A 22,718-nucleotide genomic window follows, 5' to 3' on the forward strand; every position below is an offset into this window, starting at 1 on the left:
CCGTCCTATCGTCTGCTACCTTCATCATTCTGTTCTAGAAGACTCCCCACCCCCCCCGCACCTCTGAGGGGGGTTGTGAAGAGACTCCTCCCCCCGCACCTCTGAGGGGGGTTGTGAAGAGACTCCTCCCCCCGCACCTCTGAGGGGGGTTGTGAAGAGACTCCTCCCCCCGCACATCTGAGGGGGGTTGTGAAGAGACTCCTCCCCGCACCTCTGAGGGGGGTGTGAAGAGACTCCTCCCCCCGCACCTCTGAGGGGGGGTGTGAAGAGACTCCTCCCCCCGCACCTCTGAGGGGGGGTGTGAAGAGACTCCTCCCCGCACCTCTGAGGGGGGTTGTGAAGAGACTCCTCCCCCTGCACCGTTCAGGGGGGGGGGTGTGAAGAGACTCCTCCCCCTGCACTGTTCGGGGGGGGGTGTGAAGAGACTCCTCCCGCACCTCTGAGGGGGGGTGTGAAGAGACTCCTCCCCGCACATCTGAGGGGGGTTGTGAAGAGACTCCTCCCCGCACCTCTGAGGGGGGTGTGAAGAGACTCCTCCCCCCGCACCTCTGAGGGGGGGTGTGAAGAGACTCCTCCCCCCGCACCTCTGAGGGGGGGTGTGAAGAGACTCCTCCCCGCACCTCTGAGGGGGGTTGTGAAGAGACTCCTCCCCGCACCTCTGAGGGGGGTGTGAAGAGACTCCTCCCCCTGCACCGTTCAGGGGGGGGGGGTGTGAAGAGACTCCTCCCCCTGCACTGTTCGGGGGGGGGTGTGAAGAGACTCCTCCCGCACCTCTGAGGGGGGGTGTGAAGAGACTCCTCCCCCTGCACCTCTGAGGGGGGTGTGAAGAGACTCCTCCCCCCGCACCTCTGAGGGGGGGTGTGAAGAGACTCCTCCCCGCACCTCTGAGGGGGGTTGTGAAGAGACTCCTCCCCGCACCTCTGAGGGGGGTGTGAAGAGACTCCTCCCCCTGCACCGTTCAGGGGGGGGGGTGTGAAGAGACTCCTCCCCCTGCACCGTTCAGGGGGGGGGGTGTGAAAAAACTCCTCCCCCTGCACCGTTCAGGGGGGGGGGTGTGAAGAGACTCTCCCCGCACCTCTGAGGGGGGGTGTGAAGAGACTCCTCCCCCTGCACCTCTGAGGGGGGGTGTGAAGAGACTCCTCCCCCCGCACCTCTGAGGGGGGGTGTGAAGAGACTCCTCCCCGCACCTCTGAGGGGGGTTGTGAAGAGACTCCTCCCCGCACCTCTGAGGGGGGTGTGAAGAGACTCCTCCCCCCGCACCGTTCAGGGGGGGGGTGTGAAGAGACTCCTCCCCGCACCTCTGAGGGGGGTTGTGAAGAGACTCCTCCCCGCACCTCTGAGGGGGGTGTGAAGAGACTCCTCCCCCCGCACCGTTCAGGGGGGGGGTGTGAAGAGACTCTCCCCGCACCTCTGAGGGGGGGGGGGTGTGAAGAGATTTTCCCCTCACACCATGGCGGTCACACACAGGAAGAACCCCGCTGTTAGGATGGCAGTTTGTGAATGAAAAGCCGGGGAGAGCGACTGTCCCAAGTACTCGGACTTTATTAAAATGACTCCTTTGCTGTTTTCAGCCACACCTATTTATTAAAGGGGAACTCTACTTTCATGGGGTGGGGGTGTTACTCTTTAGGGTTTGTATTTGGGTTCTCCTGACATTAGTAGAGATGGATGTCTGATATCACATATTGGAGCTGATTGTTGTATTGGGATGTTTATTATCTTTATTTCCTTCTCAGTATTGCCGACACCCCGGACATCGCGCCGCTCCTCTGCTACAGCTGTAGACTGACCATCAAAGATCTGGTGAGGAAACCTTCCAAATCATTCTGTCACTCGGAGCCCCCCGAAGGGTGAGGGGTTCCCTTGGCTCAGAGCCCCCCCGAAGGGTTAGGGGTTCCCTTGGCTCAGAGCCCCCCCGAAGGGTGAGGGGTTCCCTTGGCTCAGAGCCCCCCCGAAGGGTGAGGGGTTCCCTTGGCTCAGAGCCCCCCCGAAGGGTGAGGGGTTCCCTTGGCTCAGAGCCCCCCCCGAAGGGTTAGGGGTTCCCTTGGCTCAGAGCCCCCCCCGAAGGGTTAGGGGTTCCCTTGGCTCAGAGCCCCCCCGAAGGGTGAGGGGGTTCCCTTGGCTCAGAGCCCCCCGAAGGGTTAGGGGTTCCCTTGGCTCAGAGTCTTGGCAGATTTTGTTTGTTTTGTTATGTTTTTTTGTTCTTTGTAACCAAAACCATGAGAAGTCTCTCTGTGTCTGTCTGTCTCTGTGTCTGTCTGTCTCTGTGTCTGTCTGCGCTCTGTCTGTCTGCGCTCTGTCTGTCTGCGCTCTGTCTGTCTGCGCTCTCTGTCTCTGTCTGTCTGTGGCACACAATCCTTTGCTGACAATTGATGGTAAATCTTCTTCTTCTCCTGGCAGAATTCTGTGGATAAGTTGCCCGCTTACATCTTGGAGGAGGGGGAACTCCGGATTCGCAGGTAAAGCTTCATAATAATCTGCAATACATGTCAGACTGGAGGGGGTTGGGGCCGATTGCACACCTAAAGGGGGAGATTTACTAAAACTGGAGAACACAGAATCTGGTGCAGCTGTGCATGGGAGCCAATCAGCTTCTTCAATGAAGCTTTGACAATAAATCCTTGCACTCTCCAGTTTTAGTAAATCTCCCCCCGATCTCTCCATGTGAGAGAGACTTTATTAGTACAGCAATTGTGGGTTCATGGTGAGCAAAGAACTGAAGAAATGACTGAATACTATGGAGAATAAATCGTTTTGACACGTCAGATGATTGTCATTAGAAGGGATTTCCTGCTGTATAGATGTGGGGGCGGGGCATACTTTGTTCAGCCTGAATTGTAGTTTTTATTTTATATCTGCATCCTGATTGGTGGTCTCCGCCCATAGACAGTCTAAGAATGATTGTTGTGTGTTTATTTTTCAACACAACAATCTGTGTGTAACCCCCGACATTGGCTGTACCCCCCCCCCCATCACCGGCGCTCTCCCTATCATTCCGCACCACACCGCTGAGTGCGTCCGATTACCGCTCACTTACAGGACGCATTCAGGATTATTACTTTTATTTATTTTTCCTAAAATGAAAGTCTCTTTGTATAATTGTAACCCTTCTCTGGATGATGAGATATTTCTGCTGAATATGACGGGTCTGAATGTGATTGGTTGTTCTGGAAAACAGGGCGGGTCTAACAGAAAGCGATATTTAACTCCTCACCATAGAAAGTGATTGTAAAAAGATGTAACATTCCTAAATTTTTACTGCCTTACACCCCCCCCCCCCCCCCCGTGCAAGGCGGGGATCATCTGATTAAGGCGGTGTCTCATTGCTTCCCCCCCCCCCCCCCCCCTTCTGCTTAGGCCCCTTTCACACTTTGTCACATGACCGGTCGTACCCCATGATTTCCAATGATTACCGTTCATATCGGTGCGACTTCAAAGTATTCCCTGCACTTTGGGAAGATTTTAATGCGTTTTGAGGTCCAAAGACAGCGGCATTGCTTCAAGTTGTGGCAAAATTGCGCGATTTTAAAGTCGCATGAGTGTGAAAGGGGCCTAAGAGAGGAATCATGTGATCTGGTGACCCCCCCCCCCCAGCACACAATGTGATCTGGTGACCCCCCCCCCGGCGCACAATGTGATCTGGTGACCCCCCCCCCCGGCGCACAATGTGATCTGGTGACCCCCCCCCCCGGCGCACAATGTGATCTGGTGACCCCCCCCCCCCGGCGCACAATGTGATCTGGTGACCCCCCCCCCCCGGCGCACAATGTGATCTGGTGACCCCCCCCCCCCCGGCGCACAATGTGATCTGGTGACCCCCCCCCCGGCGCACAATGTGATCTGGTGACCCCCCCCCCGGCGCACAATGTGATCTGGTGACCCCCCCCCCGGCGCACAATGTGATCTGGTGACCCCCCCCCCGGCGCACAATGTGATCTGGTGACCCCCCCCCCCGGCGCACAATGTGATCTGGTGACCCCCCCGGCGCACAATGTGATCTGGTGACCCCCCCCCCCGGCGCACAATGTGATCTGGTGACCCCGGCACCTCGCCGGCTGATTGGAGTTTTATTACACAAACCTTTTTTCTCTTCCATTTTGTTTCCAGGCTGGATATAAGAAAATCAATCGAAGAGTTTCTGCTGGATGACGATCCCGGAGACCTCTGATGTCCGTCTGTCTCCCAGCGCCTCCCCCCCCCCCCCCCAGGGGGCGGTAACTTCATCTGCAGTTATCTTTTAAAATCAATTTTATTTATTTTTAAAAATCTCGGCTCAGATCAAATCTGTTTTTATTTATTTATAGATCTTTTATTGTCTTCTCTCCCTTCCAGAATAAACTTCATTTTACAACTTGTTTTATATGAAGTAAATGTGTATCCAGGGGCGGGACAACAAGTCCTTACCCCCCCCCCCCCCCCCCAATCACTATTTATATACCCAAAGCAGTCCTTTTTTTTTTTTTCACACAAATTTTTGCAATTTACAAAAAACTTTTACTAAAATAAAGCGTTATTTCATTAAAATGTGTGGTATTTTATCTTCTGGGGGTGCTAATACCCCCTGCAGTGTATGGCAAGTCACTGCATACCCCAATTCAGTGCCCCCCTGCAGTGTACACCAACTCAGTGCACCTCCCCCCGCACTGTATGCCAAGTCACTGCACCCCCCCCCCCCTTGCAGTATACCCCAATTCAGCGCGCTCCCCGCAGCAGATGTATTATTATAGAAGAGGAGCAGAATATCAGTCAGAGGGGAGCTGCTGTCAGGACACGAGGATCTAAAACAACCAAATTATATTCTACAAAAATCTCTTCATAAATGTCAAATTTTCAATGAAAATAGTTGTAGAAATCCCTTTCTTCCACCAATAAAAAGACAGCTTTGGGGAGATTTCCCTTCACTTCCTGTCCCAAAGCCAAACAGGAAGTGAGAGGAAATCTCTGCAAATTAAAATAATGCCTTGGGACCCCCCAGGTCACCAGAACTAGTGTCCCCATTGGAAGATTTCCCCTCTATTACTTTCTGGGGACACCCCAAAATTTGGCATTTTCTTTCACTTTGACTGATAATGATAAACGGGAGAAAAAGAGGGGGGGCACAGACAGCAATAAAAAAAATCTGACAGGGGGGGTCTCATCTCTCCCCACACTAGAAAAAAAAAAAATTGTTTTGTCTTTAGTTATACTTCAAGTAACCCCCCCCCCCTCCCCCGATGATTCTGTGTTTTTATCCATATTTAGGTCTGTATGCATTACTGGTGAGAGAACGGATCCAAAAAGGTAGAGACTTCTCCAAACTGGCGATTTATATTTTTACATTCCTTCCCACAGATCGGGACTGCAACTTCTTTACTGCATCCATTCATTTATTTCCTTATTGAATTGACTTTACCGCCATTTTACTTACCTCACATACCAAAAACACGGCGTAAGTCGTGTAAATGACATTTTTAGCATCTGGAGAAAATGTCACCGGATTCAATTATCTCATGAGATATTCTTTGTGTTCTGAGCGCACACTGTGCGATTTGTGTTCTGAGCGCACACTGTGCGATTTGTGTTCTGAGCGCACACTGTGCGATTTGTGTTCTGAGCGCACACTGTTCGATTTGTGTTCTGACATTGATCAGCGCTCGTAGCCATTGGCTGCCAACACGGATTGCTGCTTTTCCAGCATCTCCCTTTGACAAAAGCCAATCATTAGAGCAGCTTCTGTCAGGACAGCCGTACACAGGGACCAAATGTTGGCGTTTCTGCTGACTCAGCTGATATTCAGCCTGTGTGGACTGCGCTGAACCCATTCCTCCTTCTCTGAATGATTGGACGAAGTCTCCAGTTGGTGTCGGTGAGCGCCGATGGGTGCAGTTTGTACACCAGAAAGACATTCAGCCTTTTCAGGAGAGATAATCAATGAAATATTTCTCTAACCATCTTGGACTTTTCTTCACGATCTCAGAAATCTCTGATTTCTACCGATCGGTAGTATAAATTAGGGCTGCAACTAACGATTATTTTTATTTTTTTTTGCTTAATTGAGTGTTTTTTTGATTAGCTAATTAATTCTGTAATTAATACAGACCCCAGACTGGGATGGGCTCACTCGGGGATGATGGGGCTCACTCGGGGATGATGGGGGTGTCACTCAGGGATATAGTCACTCAAACTTCAATAAGGAAAGGTTTTATATAAAAAGGTCATTAGAATGTTCATAATGGGGGGAGGGGCACCAGGGAAAAGCAAATGACACTTCAGCTATAACACTAATTGCAATGAAATCATAACTGCGCTCCTTGGAATGAATATCTGCCTGGCATGCACGGTTATCCTGGTATCCCCGGTATAAGCAGCGCGCTGTAACACTTGCCTGTCCCAAGCTCACAGAAAGTGCGGCGCCTCTTCCCTGACCACGTGTGCGTCTCACCGCCGATTTGCGTTCCACCCATAGCAGCTCTCCTATTGGCTCAGAACGTCCCATTCCATCTAAAAGCCAGCCAATCATCGCCAGCAGTTCTCCAGGCGCCAGAGATCAAACCTTCCCACAATACGGGGGAGCAGGAGACGGTCAGTGCACACCTCGGTGTGGACAGGGCCGGGGGGGGGGGGGGGGAATTCACCCGGCCAGCAATACTTCAAGCAGCGCTGCAGCCGGCCAGGGGGCGTGTGACGTGACGCGTCGACGCCTTTCAAGCACGTCGACAAATTTTTGGAGTCGACTACGTCGACGCGACGTGGCAGCCCTAGTATAAATATCACATAACACGCAACGTTTAGGAGATATTTACTTACATGCAGCCAGTTACTGGCACAGGAATGGCCGCCCGTTCTGTTTCTTCTGAGCTGTGAATGGTGGCTTCTGTGCGCATGTGTGGAAGTGACATCATCACAGATCTGGCCAGTCACAGAGACCGTAGAAGGAAGATGGAGGCGCCTGCAGCGCTGAATTCTCGGGGCGGGGAGGGCTTTGTTTTCAGGTAAGTTTAACATAATGTGTGAGTTTGCGATGCATATTGTGCCTTTACCCCCCCCCCCCCCCAAAAAAAAAACAAAATCTGTAGCGGTTTACAACCTTTATTATTCATAAATACTGATCTTATGTAACAAGTTATGAAGAAGTTTTATTTCACAGATGCCTTTTTAATAGTAAAAAATTGCTTTTGAAAAATAATGCGCTTCTTAGGTTTTGTTCAGAAAGCAGAAAATGGAGGCAGAAAACCGTGGCAGGCGGCCGCCCTGCGCTAAATTATCGCACATCAGGAGGCGGTCTCCGGTACAGTATTAGATCAGCACAGCCCCCCTCTGATTGGTCCGCCTTAGGGTAGTGTAAACACCAAGGCATCTTCCACTGTCAACATTGTAACAATATAACAACAACAATATATAAATAGAAGCTTTTTGATCTCCACTCACTCTGGTCCAGAACTTTGGTTGGAAGTTCCAAACTTTGACTTTTTAAAAAAAAATAAAAATGTGCTCATGAGTGATCGCCTCAGCGATGTGCGGTCTGATCCGGTTAAGACTTGCCGGTGCGATCCGGTTAAGACTTGCCGTGTAACTTGTCCGAATTGAGCAGCATTGTAGAGAGGAGGTTCCAGGAGATCCTTCATGAAAGGTCTCCGGTTGGCTCCAGCACTCTTCTGGTGAAGGATTTACGTTTCGGACACCCGGATCCCTGCCGGTGCTTCAGGAAGAAACGTTTACCGTGACTTCACCAATAACGTTCCTTACACCGACTCGGTAGTGTCTTCATTCCGCAAACATCACATAAATAATTCTAGTCCTGGGAGGTCGTATGATCCTCCTATCACTTCATGTCACTTACTCCGGCTTTCAGCTCCAGCATCTCATATCCAGCACAATTATTGCTCCAGTACTTGCACAGCAACATCTTAGTCCTTCTCCACCGTCCATTTGATCATAGTCTCTGGTGATCGATACAGGAAGATAAGTTTGGCATACAACTCTTCCTCCAGCTCCAACTCGCCACGCTCCCGCACCACGTAAATGTCCTGGCACAGCTTGAGAATATTGTCCACGCAGGGCAGCTCCTCAAACATGATGGAATGGGAGATCTCACTGAAGAAACCCCTCACAAACTTCCCGATGACGAGGACAATAGAAACGTAAAGTCCCATAATCCTGTGCAGGAGAGAAGAGTCAGAAACTCAGTATTTTCACACTGACAATGCGATGCCATTGGCTATTTCCTCTTTAAACAACAACTTGATTGGTTACAACAGAACTACTCCCCCCTCACTCCAGCATAGCAGTTTCCCACACCTACCCACCAATCCCACATCTTCCACAGGTCTGCTTCTGAGTACTGATCTTTGGCCATTTTTATTGGCCAGGCTGAGATAACATCACTTCCGCACATGCACGGTAGTTCCTTCACACCCACTTGCCAACCGCCTAACGTACATTTACTGCAGCAGGTCGGCTCTATTGCGCAAAATCATGTCCCTGTGTGTCATTTTGTGCAATTATCTCCTAGGTTTCCCTCCTGGGTTCCCCTTCTAGGTTTCCCTCCTGGGTTCCCCTTCTAGGTTTCCCTCCTGGGTTCTCCTCCTACTAGATGGTGCGATAGTGCCATGATTGGATAACAGGGATGTCAATCAACCCAATGTCAGCCGCCCACCCGCGATCGTTCCCCAGATAGGCAAAACGGCGATCTGACGGGAGAAGATGGAGATCTTGTATGTCTGCTAAGCAGGAACATACACCCTGGGTTCCCTTCTGATTTCCCCTCCTAGGTTTCCCCTCCTGGGTTCTCCTTCTAGGTTTCCCTCCTGGGTTCTCCTTCTAGGTTTCCCTTCTGATTTCTCCTCCTGGGTTCTCCTTCTAGGTTTCCCTCCTGGGTTCTCCTTCTAGGTTTCCCTCCTGGGTTCTCCTTCTAGGTTTCCCTCCTGGGTTCTCCTTCTAGGTTTCCCTCCTGGGTTCTCCTTCTAGGTTTCCCTCCTGATTTCTCCTCCTGGGTTCCCCTTCTAGGTTTCCCTCCTGGGTTCCCCTTCTAGGTTTCCCTCCTGGGTTCCCCTTCTAGGTTTCCCTCCTGGGTTCCCCTTCTAGGTTTCCCTCCTGGGTTCTCCTTCTAGGTTTCCCTCCTGGGTTCTCCTTCTAGGTTTCCCTTCTGATTTCTCCTCCTGGGTTCCCCTTCTAGGTTTCCCTCCTGGGTTCCCCTTCTAGGTTTCCCTCCTGGGTTCCCCTTCTAGGTTTCCCTCCTGGGTTCTCCTCCTACTAGATGGTGCGATAGTGCCATGATTGGATAACAGGGATGTCAATCAACCCAATGTCAGCCGCCCACCCGCGATTGTTCCCCAGATAGGCAAAACGGCGATCTGACGGGAGAAGATGGAGATCTTGTATGTCTGCTAAGCAGGAACATACATCCTGGGTTCCCTTCTGATTTCCCCTCCTAGGTTTCCCCTCCTGGGTTCTCCTTCTAGGTTTCCCTCCTGGGTTCTCCTTCTAGGTTTCCCTTCTGATTTCTCCTCCTGGGTTCTCCTTCTAGGTTTCCCTCCTGGGTTCTCCTTCTAGGTTTCCCTCCTGGGTTCTCCTTCTAGGTTTCCCTCCTGGGTTCTCCTTCTAGGTTTCCCTCCTGGGTTCTCCTTCTAGGTTTCCCTTCTGATTTCCCCTCCTGGGTTCCCCTTCTAGGTTTCCCTCCTGGGTTCCCCTTCTAGGTTTCCCTCCTGGGTTCTCCTTCTAGGTTTCCCTCCTGGGTTCTCCTTCTAGGTTTCCCTCCTGGGTTCTCCTTCTAGGTTTCCCTTCTGATTTCTCCTCCTGGGTTCCCCTTCTAGGTTTCCCTCCTGGGTTCTCCTCCTACTAGATGGTGCGATAGTGCCATGATTGGATAACAGGGATGTCAATCAACCCAATGTCAGCCGCCCACCCGCGATCGTTCCCCAGATAGGCAAAACGGCGATCTGACGGGAGAAGATGGAGATCTTGTATGTCTGCTAAGCAGGAACATACATCCTGGGTTCCCTTCTGATTTCCCCTCCTAGGTTTCCCCTCCTGGGTTCTCCTTCTTGGTTTCCCTTCTGATTTCTCCTCCTGGGTTCTCCTTCTAGGTTTCCCTCCTGGGTTCTCCTTCTAGGTTTCCCTCCTGGGTTCTCCTTCTAGGTTTCCCTCCTGGGTTCTCCTTCTAGGTTTCCCTCCTGGGTTCTCCTTCTAGGTTTCCCTCCTGGGTTCTCCTTCTAGGTTTCCCTCCTGGGTTCTCCTTCTAGGTTTCCCTCCTGGGTTCTCCTTCTAGGTTTCCCTTCTGATTTCTCCTCCTGGGTTCTCCTTCTAGGTTTCCCTCCTAGGTTTCCCTCCTGGGTTCTCCTTCTAGGTTTCCCTCCTGGGTTCTCCTTCTAGGTTTCCCTCCTGGGTTCTCCTTCTAGGTTTCCCTCCTGGGTTCTCCTTCTAGGTTTCCCTCCTGGGTTCTCCTTCTAGGTTTCCCTTCTGATTTCTCCTCCTGGGTTCCCCTTCTAGGTTTCCCTCCTGGGTTCCCCTTCTAGGTTTCCCTCCTGGGTTCCCCTTCTAGGTTTCCCTCCTGGGTTCTCCTTCTAGGTTTCCCTCCTGGGTTCTCCTTCTAGGTTCCCCTTCTAGGTTTCCCTCCTGGGTTCCCCTTCTAGGTTTCCCTCCTGGGTTCCCCTTCTAGGTTTCCCTCCTGGGTTCCCCTTCTAGGTTTCCCTCCTGGGTTCCCCTTCTAGGTTTCCCTCCTGGGTTCTCCTCCTACTAGATGGTGCGATAGTGCCATGATTGGATAACAGGGATGTCAATCAACCCAATGTCAGCCGCCTACCCACGATCGTTCCCCAGAGAGGCAGAACGGTGATCTGACGGGAGAAGATGGAGATCTTGTATGTCTGCTAAGCAGGAACACCTTTCTCTGTCTTCTGCCAGTCAGACCATCCCCCACACAGCAAGCACCAGCTAGGAGCACACTTAACCCTTTTGATCACCTGTTAACTCCTTCCCACACAGTGTCACCCAAACACTGGCTAGGCACACAGTTTACCCTTTGATCCCCCCTGATGTTTAACCCCTTCCCTGCCAGTGTAATTAGTACAGTGAATATTTTTAGAACTGATCACTGTAATAATCCCCGCCCATACTAGTAAAAAAATAAATAAAAATGCCATAAAAATATCCCCTAGTTTGTAGACACGATATAGAACTTTTACGCAAACCAATCAATATACGCCTATTGGGATTTTTTTTTTACCAGACAATAAGTAGCAGAATACTTATTGGAAAAAACTGATGAATAAATTTGACTTTTATTGGATGTTTTATAGCCGAAAGTAAAAAAAATGGAACAGCGAAAAAGGAAATTTCCAAGGCTAACGATAGCCAACCAGGTAAACAGGAGCTCAACCAAAACAACTGGAGACCCAGATAGTCCAGCTTTTGGATGGAACCAGAGCAGACTTCCGAAAATTCAGAATCCAGCCGAACTCCCTCAGAGTTCATATGGGGATCTCCAGGTTTTCCACCAGAGCAGTAGGAGACTCCGCTTGTAGAAGGAGGTCGTACAAGTAGCCCAGTACCGCGATCCCCCATTGGCGTAACAATGCTAGCACCGGGGCTAACACTTTTGTGAAGACCCGAGGAGCGGAGGCGAGACCAAAGGGTAATGCCACAAACTGAGAACGCTCCTCTCCCATGGGAAAGCGGAGGAAGGGCTGGTGACCGGCACATATTGGAATGTGAAGGTAGGCATCCTTGATGTTGATAGAGGGAAGATAATTCCTCTTAAGCAGGGATGCCACCACCGTGTGAATGGACTCCATTCAGAACATCTGCACCCGCACAAAGCAGTTCAGCGCCAGTTCAGAATTGGACGTACTTTGCCTTCCTTCCTGGGAACTGTAAAGAGGTTTGAGTAAAACCCCTGAAAACGTTCGGAAGTCGGAACTAGAACAATCACCCCTTGAAGTAAAAAGTCTTGCACTGCCCCAAAGAGACCCCATAAGGTAAGCGATCTAGGGACAAGTGCAGGTTGGAATGGAAGAACCTTGTCGGGGGGACAAGAGCAAAACTCAATCTTGTAGTCGGATCAAATTACTTTGTGGATCCTCTTGTTCTGTAACAGGGAGGTCCAATGATCCGGAAACCAACAGAGACGTCCCCCCCCCAGATACGGGTGAGAGCGCTCCTTCATGCAGAGGAAGCCTTGTCCGCAGGTCTGAAAGAGCCTGCTTGTGGCTTGCCAGACCAGGTCCTCTTTGAACCTCCGGTGGAGGCCCTGAAGGACTTTGATCCCTTGTCTTGTGACCCTGAGGGATGAAAAGGCCTCTTATGAGCAGAGAAGAATGGCCGACGTCTATGACAGGTCTCCTTGCCCTTGGTAGCCTGTGGAAGAAGGAGTACTCTTCACCCCTGTGAGACTCTTAATGATGTCCTCTAAGGAAGCTCCAAACAGGCGACCCCCTACAAGGGGGAGATCAGATAAGGTCTTCTTAGAAGTCTGGTCCACAAACCAGCATTTCAGACAGATAATACACCGAAGGACCACTGCTGGTACAGACAGTCTAAAATCAAAGCAGCCGCATCCAAAGAGGCATCACGGATAAACTGTAGCCCCTGGACCAACTGATCCTGCAGCTCCATAAAGGCAAAGGGAAGTGGTTTCTCCACAAGATCTCGGAATAAAAGTTTAGCTCACTCAGTCAGAATTTGCGACACCAGAGCAATAATAAATACCGGCCTCAGTGCCGAACCAGCCACAGTGAACATATGGCGGGGCCAGAGCCTCCGCCCTCCTATCAGCCGAATCTTTAAAAGCCGGGGACTCCCTAACCAGAATTAAGGGAGCTTCATTTAACCTGGAAACCGGCGAGCACTTTTTAAGCAGGGAATTCTCATAAGGACACCACATAGAAAAACGCTTAGAGTGTTTTGGACAACCCCACTGTTTTGTGACAATGTTGTCAAAGTAAGCGGAAAAGAGGAACATTCTCTGCTTTGGAGGGCTTGTGGGTGCCAAAAGGGGCCGACACCTCAGCCGCAACCTCCATTTTTAAAGTGTCACACACTGCACCAGCGCCTTTTCATGCGCGCTAGAGGAGCAGAGGAATCATCTTCACTATCTGAGCACTCAGGACGCAGACCCAGTAGGGTGACTCACGTCCGCAGTGGCCCGAAACAGATTTAGGATCCGATGAGACAGGGGAGGGCGGGAGGCGCTATATACTAAACTCACCTGGAAAACATATCAGGGGTGGGCCACCAACTGCAATCCCGCAAAGGGAACGCCGACGCAAAAAAACAAGGGGGTCGCCCTCCGAGCCCCTCATAATAGGAAATAGCCCCCTTAAAGGGGGGCCGCCCGCTGTGACACAGACGTGCAGGCAGGTTACCAGCGCTAAAAAGGGGCAGGTGCCCTACACATAAATGGCGGCATGGCTGCCATCAAAAAATAAACCGCCCCCACAGTGCCACCCCTTCCAAGGGAGGCGCCAAGCTGGCTGCATGGTCTAGGAGGCCGCAAGCCGCGGTCTACATTTTTGTAGAGACCCAGCCACAAGTGCACGGATCCCAGCCAGGCAGATGCCCAAAAGAAAGAGGGGAACCTAGGAGGAGAACCTAAAAGGAGAACCCAGGAGGAGAACCCAGAAGGGAAACCTAGGAGGGAACCCCGGAGGAGAACTCAGAAGGGAAACCTAAGAGGAGAACCTAGGAGTGTAACCCAGGAGGGAAACTTAGGAGGAGAACCCAGGAGGGAAACCTAGGAGGAGAACCCAGGAGGAGAACCGAGGAGGGAAACCCCGGAGGAGAACCCAGGAGGGGAACTAAGAAGGGTAACCTAAGAGAAGAACCTAGGAGGGTAACCCAGGAGGGAAACTTAGGAGGAGAACCCAGGAGAGAAACCCCGGAGGAGAACACAGGAGGCAAACTTAGGAGGAGAACTCAGGAGGGAAACTTAGGAGGAGAACTCAGGAGGGAAACTTAGGAGGAGAACCCAGGAGGGACACCTAGGAGGAGAACCCAGGAGGGACACCTAGGAGGAGAACCCAGGAGGGACACCTAGGAGGAGAACCCAGGAGGGACACCTAGGAGGAGAACCCAGGAGGGACACCTAGGAGGAGAACCCAGGAGGGACACCTAGGAGGAGAACCCAGGAGGGACACCTAGGAGGAGAACCCAGGAGGGACACCTAGGAGGAGAACCCAGGAGGGACACCTAGAAGGAGAACCTAGAGGGAAAGCCTCTGCTTTATAAAGGCCAAGCTCTGCCGAGCTCCACATAACGTTATTATCGGTATCCACCGAAGCGTGGAAGAAGTTGCATTAGACAAACAGGAAATTAGAATGTAAATAAATGATTTATAAAGACAATGGTGTACTGACCCGTATCCCGCCAGGAAGCCCAGACTTGGCGGACTGACTTTGTCATTAAATATGACCATGGGAAGGATGTCACAGTCTTTCTTGCATCCCTCCAGGTGGATCACCCACCACTCCAAGAAGCTGCTGTTGTCGGTTCCATCTCCTATATGCTTGCGATTCAGCTGAACGGTCACATTGAGGTAACTCTCTTCCTCATCTGTCCAACACAAAGGAAATAACATTAGAAATCCATGAAGGAGCACAGAAAATATTCCTGAATGTATACAAGGAACAGGCCTGTGTACTTTACTGAGGTAACCCGTGGGAACCAATCAAATTTCAGTTGTCTTGACTTCAGTTTAAGGATAACTACTGTAAGCAATGTCATCCTTTAACCAGTTCCCGGCCGGCCTACAGTCATATGACGCCCAGGCGGGACCTTCATCATATGACGTCCTCCCAGAACGTTCCACGCTGCAGTACGATCTGTTACCGGCTGTGTCCAATGACTGGTCACTGTACCGAACCACTGCCGGTACCATGTGATCACTATGACCAATCACAGCAGATCATGATAATTGCAAATAATAAAAGGCTTCCTTTCATGTCATTCGTTGTGTACAATTGTGTTGCTAGCTGTGATTGGTCACAGTGATCACATGGTACAGACAGGGCTAATCACAACAATACACACTGAAATAATCAATTTCATTCAGGAACAAATGGTTGTTTATAACAATGAAATTCATGGGTGTAAGCAATCATAATGTGTACAAAAAATAAAAGATGAGGTTGCGGTGTACCTGGCTGCAGCTGCTTCACAGGATTGGCCTCCGGCCCATTGGGGGCACGAATATATTTTGGAAATAAATGAGAGACGCAGCTGTAAAAGAAACAGAATCACATGACCAACCTTACCCAGAATACATTTCACCAAACGATTCCAAAGCCAACTTGCATGTTCTAAATAAATAAAATGCCTTAAAGCAGTGATCTCCAAACTGTGGCCCCGGGGCCAGATGTGGCCCTTAGATCACCATTCGCCCCCACCAACCCCATCAATGGGGCACTATTGCACCCATTAAAACCAATGATGGGGCATTTTCTACTACCCCTGGCCACAGTGCCGCCCCCCCTAAAGCCTGAAGGACAGTACACCAGCCCCTTGTTTAGAAAGTTTGGAGCCCCCCGACCTACAGGAAGGGTGGGGGAGGGAAGCGGCTCGGTGCTGCATGGATCTTCAGTAGTAAATGTCGTATTTAGGAACACTCCAGTCTGGAGTTTAGAGACAATTTTATTTCTTATTTTTGGATACAGTAAGGAGGGAGCGGCACCCCGGTCTTATTACTATATGTGCCCCCCATTGGGGGAGGGGGGATCCAACATCGTCACTTCCCACCACAACTCCAACTGAGAAGAAATCTTCCAGTGGGGACACCCGTACCAATGACATGTCTATAAGATTATTCTCTCCAACAGACCCCGGAGCAGGGCGCCCTTCATCTTTGGATAAAGAAGTCTCATACCATAAAGGTCAGTGAGATCTCCCAATGGGCTACACAAAATTATTTTATAAATTTTGACTTGATAAAGAAGCGATGTCCTGATATAAAAGTATGTCCTGATACAACTGAGTATAAAAGAGAAGAGGGCACCTCTAAGTGTAGCAATATGGTTCCATTTAATGAAGGTTCAACATTTAGCAACTCACATGGTTGATGATTAAAACGCATCTAAGTATGCCGGCATCCGGGGTAAATCTGTCCACATAGACCATCCTCCTCCCCGCCATCATCCCTTCCACACTGAACACATACACAGTGACCCCGCAGGGTTGTCACCCACACTGAACATATACACAGTGACCCCGCAGGGTTGTCATCCACACTGAACACATACACAGTGACCCCGCAGGGTTGTCATCCACACTGAACACATACACAGTGACCCCGCAGGGTTGTCATCCACACTGAACACATACACAGTGACCCCCCCCCCCCCCAGGGTTGTCACCCACACTGAACACATACACAGTGACCCCGCAGGGTTGTCATCCACACTGAACACATACACAGTGACCCCCCCCCCCCCCAGGGTTGTCACCCACACTGAACACATACACAGTGACCCCGCAGGGTTGTCACCCACACTGAACACATACACAGTGACCCCGCAGGGTTGTCACCCACACTGAACACATACACAGTGACCCCGCAGGGTTGTCATCCACACTGAACACATACACAGTGACCCCGCAGGGTTGTCACCCACACTGAACACATACACAGTGACCCCGCAGGGTTGTCACCCACACTGAACACATACACAGTGACCCCGCAGGGTTGTCACCCACACTGAACACATACACAGTGACCCCGCAGGGTTGTCACCCACACTGAACACATACACAGTGACCCCCCCCCCCAGGGTTGTCACCCACACTGAACATATACACAGTGACCCCGCAGGGTTGTCACCCACACTGAACACATGGAATACAGACGAGGACAGGTAGAGGAACTCACACTGGGGCTGAACGTTTTCCTTCCAGAAGATCAGCCAGCTGCATCCGCACCTCACTTCCCCGCTCCAGGTCCTTCGTGTGCTTCTCAAACGTGTTCTCCACAGTGCCCCCTTTAGACAAATCCCTGAAATAACCAAAAGACACAAAGAGTGGTTTAGTCTTCGCATGTTAGAATTCATCATTGTGTGTAAAGGTGACAGAGAACCCGATATTATTGCCCCTCCTTATATATCCGGCGTGAGGGAAGATAGAATGCTGGACACTGAGCCGCCATTCACTGAACAGAAATACAAACCCAGAAAAGCCGGAGCGGATTTCATCTATAGAATGGCAGCGTGCAATACGGAATAACACATGCAGTCCTTTATATAAATACATAGATAATTGCAGCGGTTGGAATGAGACTTCAAAAGCTCTTCTTGTAATATTCTGACAAATCCACCGATTACACGGCAATCACTCTGCAGGAAATCTGAGCCAAAGATACAGAAATCAATCTGCAGCAAAATAATCCATGTGGAACGCTTGTGGAAATTCTACAGCGAGGAGACGGCCGCCAATATATGAAGAGATCAGCGAGAGGAAAATTACCCAAATCTGCAAACATTCTCCCCAATCGGTGAAATCTCCACCCTACATGTTTCGTCCAACAGGACGCTCTCTGGGGATGAACAGTGACATTGTAACTCTATTAGAGAAACTTTCCACCCAACCAACAGAATTATAGGAGAAGTCCGGACACAATAATATCAATGTAAGAAAATCATCATTGGTGAAAAACACAAATCAAACATTCAGAACATGAAGCTGAAGACGGGGCGGGGTTACATGTCAGTCCCATCAGGACGAGAGCGCGGTACAAGCAACAAACTGTCCAATCAAATGTCCCAAAAAACACAAAGATACCGTCCAGACATCAGAAACACCTCAACTGACTGACGGACTCCGGAAGTCCGGGGACATAACAAGACAAACAGTTCAGGCACTGGGAGAGGTCACATGAAAAGAGCGGCGGCCATCAAACCCAACATTGCACGCAATCCGCAAATAACTAACAGAGATCATTAAATGTCATCCACCCCCCGCCCTCATTCCCACCCCCATTCCCGTCCTCATCTCCGCCCCTGCCCTCGTCCCCTCCCCCGATCCCGTCCTCATCCCCGCTCCTGCCCTTGCCCCCACCCCCGATCCCGTCCTCATCCCAGCCCCTGCCCTCACCGGCTCACCCCCACCCCAGATCCCATTCTCATCCCTGCCCTCACCCCTGATCCCGTCCTCATCCCCGCCCTCACCCCGATCCCGTCCTCATCCCCGCCCCTGCCCTCGCCCTCACCCCCGATCCCATCCTCATCCCTGCCCTCACCCCCGATCCCGTCCTCATCCCTGCCCTCGCCCCCACCCCCGATCCCGTCCTCATCCCTGCCCTCACCCCAGATCCTGTTCTCATCCCTGCCCTCGCCCCCATCCCTGATCCCGTCCTCATCACCACCCTCATCCTCGCTCCTGTCCTCGTCCCTATTCAGTGAACATCTTCTGAAAGAATGAAAAGTGTTTTCCTGGACAAGGTGGAGATCCCAACATCATCGTCCCCCCTTCTACCGCATACAGAGAACACTTTGTATTCATTGAGCAAATGCAAAGTGTTCTCCAAATGGCGCCTGTGCTGAGCGACCTCCTGCTTTCACAATGCAGCGGAGCAGCCGCTCGCCATGGGACAGGAACCTAGCAGCCATCACTATAGATGCATTTCCTAATACAGCGATTGGTCAGCGGATTTGTCAGAATGCTACAAGAAAACCCTCCAAGCGCTGCAATAGTTTCTATTTTTATTTCTCAGACATTTTCTAACCTCTGGAAGTTCCAGGTGAGACGAAGTGTAATATCGGAGGATCCATTCCTCAGCTCATCCCTCATCTGATCCCGGCTCGGAGGACTGATCCCCCATATTGATCCAGAGTTCCCCTCGATTCTTGCAGTCACAATGTCCTCATAGCTGTACAGAGTGATGAATTGCATCGCCGTCTACAAAGAGAACATAAAATGTCACTTCATCCAATACATAACATATTTCCCTTTCTATGTCTGACCAAGGGCGCCCCCTTGTGGATGGATTGTGCATCCATTACATTTACCCCAATATGCAATATGAACTCCGGATAGTCGCACTCCTGTAACCGCCTTTATTATACAAAGTGTCCATAAAATAACACCAATCACAACTGCAGTGAAGGGAGGAGCCTGCTGACGCATTTTGTGCTTATCCGTAACATATATTGGATATAAAAAGTCTACACACCCCGGGTAAAATGTCCAATTTCTGTGATGTAAAAAAAATGAGGCAAAGATAAATCATTTCAGAGCCTTTTCCACCTTTAATGTGACCTATAAACTGTACACACTGAAATCTTTTAGGGGGGGGGGAGTAAAAATAAAAAAACAAAATAATATGGTTGCATAAGTGTGCACACCCTTAAACTAATACTTTGTTGATGTTATTTCAGCTCTCAGTGTTTTTGGGGAGGAGTCTATCAGCATGGGACATCTGGGAAATATTTGCCCGCTCTTCTTTGCAAAAACTCTCCAAATCTGTCAGATTGTGAGGACATCTCCTGTGCACAGCCCTCTTCCCATCACCCCACAGATCTTCAATGGGATTCAGGTCTGGGCTCTGGCTGGGCCTTTCCAAAACTTTCATCTTCTTCTGACTCGGCCGTTCCTTTGGTGATTTGGATGGATGATTTGGGTCGTTGTCATGGTGAAAGATGAAGTTCCTCTTCGTGTTCAGCTTTCTAGCAGAAGTCTAAAGGTTTTGTGCCAATACTGACTGTTCATAATTCCCTCTACCATGACTAAGGCCGCTGTTCCAGCTGAAGACAAACAGCCCCAAATCATGACACTGCCACCACCATGCTTCACAGTGGGTATGGAGTTCTTTTGGTGATGTGCAGTGTTGTTTTTGCGCCAAACATTTCTTTTGGAATTATGGCCAAAAAGTTGAACCTTGGTTTCATCGGACCAGAACACATTTCCCACATGCTTCTGGGAGACTTCAGATGTAGCCGGGCTTGGATGTTTTTCTTGGTAAGAAAAGTCTTCCGTCTTGCCCCTCCCCCATAGCCCAGACATATGAAGAATACGGGAGATTGTTGTCACATGGACCACACAGCCAGGACTTCCCACATATTCCTGCAGATCCTTTATGTTGCTGTTGGCCTCCCTGACCAGTTTTCTTCTCATTATTGGAGGGACGTCCAGGTCTTGGTGATGTCACTGTTGTGTCAGATTTTCTCCACTGGATGATGACTCTTCTCTGTGTTCCATGGAATATCTAATGAATCGGACCCTTCTCCGGACTGAGACCTTCTAACAATGAGATCCCTTGGATGGAAGCTCTCTGAGGACCTTCTAACAATGAGATCCCTTGGATGGAAGCTCTCTGAGGACCTCTAACAATGAGATCCTCTGATGGAAGCTCTCTGAGGACCTCTAACAATGAGATCCCTCTGATGGAATCTCTCTGAGGACCTTCTAACAATGAGATCCCTTGGATGGAAGCTCTCTGAGGACCTCTAACAATGAGATCCTCTGATGGAAGCTCTCTGAGGACCTCTAACAATGAGATCCCTCTGATGGAAGCTCTCTGAGGACCTCTAACAATGAGATCCCTTGGATGGAATCTCTCTGAGGACCTCTAACAATGAGATCCCTCTGATGGAATCTCTCTGAGGACCTCTAACAATGAGATCCCTTGGATGGAAGCTCTCTGAGGACCTTCTAACAATGAGATCCCTCTGATGGAAGCTCTCTGAGGGCCTCTAACAATGAGATCCCTCTGATGGAAGCTCTCTGAGGACCTCTAACAATGAAATCCCTCTGATGGAAGCTCTCTGAGGACCTCTAACAATGAGATCCCTCGGATGGAAGCTCTCTGAGGACCTCTAACAATGAGATCCCTCTGATGGAAGCTCTCTGAGGACCTCTAACAATGAGATCCCTCGGATGGAAGCTCTCTGAGGACCTCTAACAATGAGATCCCTTGGATGGAAGCTCTCTGAGGACCTCTAACAATGAGATCCCTCTGATGGAAGCTCTCTGAGGACCTTCTAAGAATGAGATCCCTCTGATGGAAGATCTCTGAGGACCTCTAACAATGAGATCCCTCTGATGGAAGCTATCTGAGGACCTCCAACAAGGAGATCCCTCGGATGGAAGCTCTCTGAGGACCTCTAACAATGAGATCCTCTGATGGAAGCTCTCTGAGGACCTCTAACAATGAGATCCCTCTGATGGAAGCTCTCTGAGGACCTCTAACAATGAGATCCCTCTGATGGAAGCTCTCTGAGGACCTCTAACAATGAGATCCCTCTGATGGAAGCTCTCTGAGGACCTCTAACAATGAGATCCTCTGATGGAAGCTCTCTGAGGACCTCTAACAATGAGATCCCTTGGATGGAATCTCTCTGAGGACCTCTAACAATGAGATCCCTCTGATGGAATCTCTCTGAGGACCTCTAACAATGAGATCCCTTGGATGGAATCTCTCTGAGGACCTCTAACAATGAGATCCTCGGATGGAAGCTCTCTGAGGACCTCAAACAATGAGATTCCTCTGATGGAAGCTCTCTGAGGACCTCTAACAATGAGATCCCTTGGATGGAAGCTCTCTGAGGACCTCTAACAATGAGATCCTCTGATGGAAGCTCTCTGGAGACCTCTAACAATGAGATCCCTCTGATGGAAGCTCTCTGAGGGCCTCTAACAATGAGATCCCTCTGATGGAAGCTCTCTGAGGACCTCTAACAATGAAATCCCTCTGATGGAAGCTCTCTGAGGACCTCTAACAATGAGATCCCTCGGATGGAAGCTCTCTGAGGACCTCTAACAATGAGATCCCTTGGATGGAAGCTCTCTGAGGACCTCTAACAATGAGATCCCTCTGATGGAAGCTCTCTGAGGACCTTCTAAGAATGAGATCCCTCTGATGGAAGATCTCTGAGGACCTCTAACAATGAGATCCCTCTGATGGAAGCTATCTGAGGACCTCCAACAAGGAGATCCCTCGGATGGAAGCTCTCTGAGGACCTCTAACAATGAGATCCTCTGATGGAAGCTCTCTGAGGACCTCTAACAATGAGATCCTCTGATGGAAGCTCTCTGAGGACCTCTAACAATGAGATCCCTCTGATGGAGGCTCTCTGAGGACCTCTAACAATGAGATCCTCTGATGGAAGCTCTCTGAGGACCTTCTAACAATGAGATCCTCTGATGGAAGCTCTCTGAGGACCTCTAACAATGAGATCCCTCTGATGGAGGCTCTCTGAGGACCTCTAACAATGAGATCCCTCTGATGGAGGCTCTCTGAGGACCTCTAACAATGAGATCCCTTGGATGGAAGCACTCTGAGGACCTCTAACAATGAGATCCCTCTGATGGAAGCTCTCTGAGGACCTCTAACAATGAGATCCCTCTGATGGAAGCTCTCTGAGGACCTCTAACAATGAGATCCTCTGATGGAAGCTCTCTGAGGACCTCTAACAATGAGATCCCTCTGATGGAAGCTCTCGGAGGACCTTCTAACAATGAGATCCTCGGATGAAAGCTCTCTGAGGACCCTCTAACAATGAGATCCCTCTGATGGAAGCCCTCGGAGGACCTCTAACAATGAAATCCCTCTGATGGAAGATCTCTGAGGACCTTCTAACAATCAGATCCCTCTGATAGAAGCTCTCTGAGGACCTCTAACGATGAGATCCCTCTGATGGAAGCTCTCTGAGGACCTTCTAACAATGAGATCCCTCTGATGGAAGCTCTCTGAGGACCTCTAACAATGAGATCCCTCTGATGGAAGATCTCTGAGGACCTTCTAACAATCAGATCCCTCTGAT

The 22,718-nt window shown here is 50.3% G+C and overlaps 1 protein-coding gene and 1 long non-coding RNA gene across 4 annotated transcripts in view; one reads left to right on the forward strand and one right to left on the reverse strand.

Moving 5' to 3' along the window:
* The first annotated feature begins 1,733 nt into the window (after positions 1-1,733).
* LOC309565356 lies at positions 1,734-4,192 on the forward strand. Its single transcript, XR_014225805.1, has 3 exons — positions 1,734-1,803; positions 2,401-2,459; positions 4,108-4,192. It is a non-coding gene; the product is annotated as an uncharacterized lncRNA (long non-coding RNA).
* Positions 4,193-7,533: 3,341 nt separating this feature from the next.
* Positions 7,534-22,718, reverse strand: part of PIEZO1 (piezo type mechanosensitive ion channel component 1 (Er blood group)) — a 214,513-nt gene continuing 199,328 nt past the window's right edge. For all 3 annotated transcript variants that reach the window (XM_082269696.1, XM_082269698.1, XM_082269697.1), the window contains 5 exons: positions 18,683-18,855; positions 16,835-16,957; positions 15,113-15,192; positions 14,331-14,526; positions 7,534-8,136 (listed from right to left, as the gene is read on the reverse strand). In XM_082269696.1, coding sequence (XP_082125822.1) covers positions 7,887-8,136; positions 14,331-14,526; positions 15,113-15,192; positions 16,835-16,957; positions 18,683-18,855 — 822 coding nt within the window. In that variant the 3' untranslated portion in view covers positions 7,534-7,886. The remainder of the gene's footprint in view (positions 8,137-14,330; positions 14,527-15,112; positions 15,193-16,834; positions 16,958-18,682; positions 18,856-22,718) is intronic.

The sequence above is a fragment of the Pelophylax lessonae genome (assembly GCF_965119305.1).
Source record: "Pelophylax lessonae genome assembly, chromosome: 10".
Classification (NCBI taxonomy): Eukaryota; Metazoa; Chordata; class Amphibia; order Anura; family Ranidae; genus Pelophylax; species Pelophylax lessonae.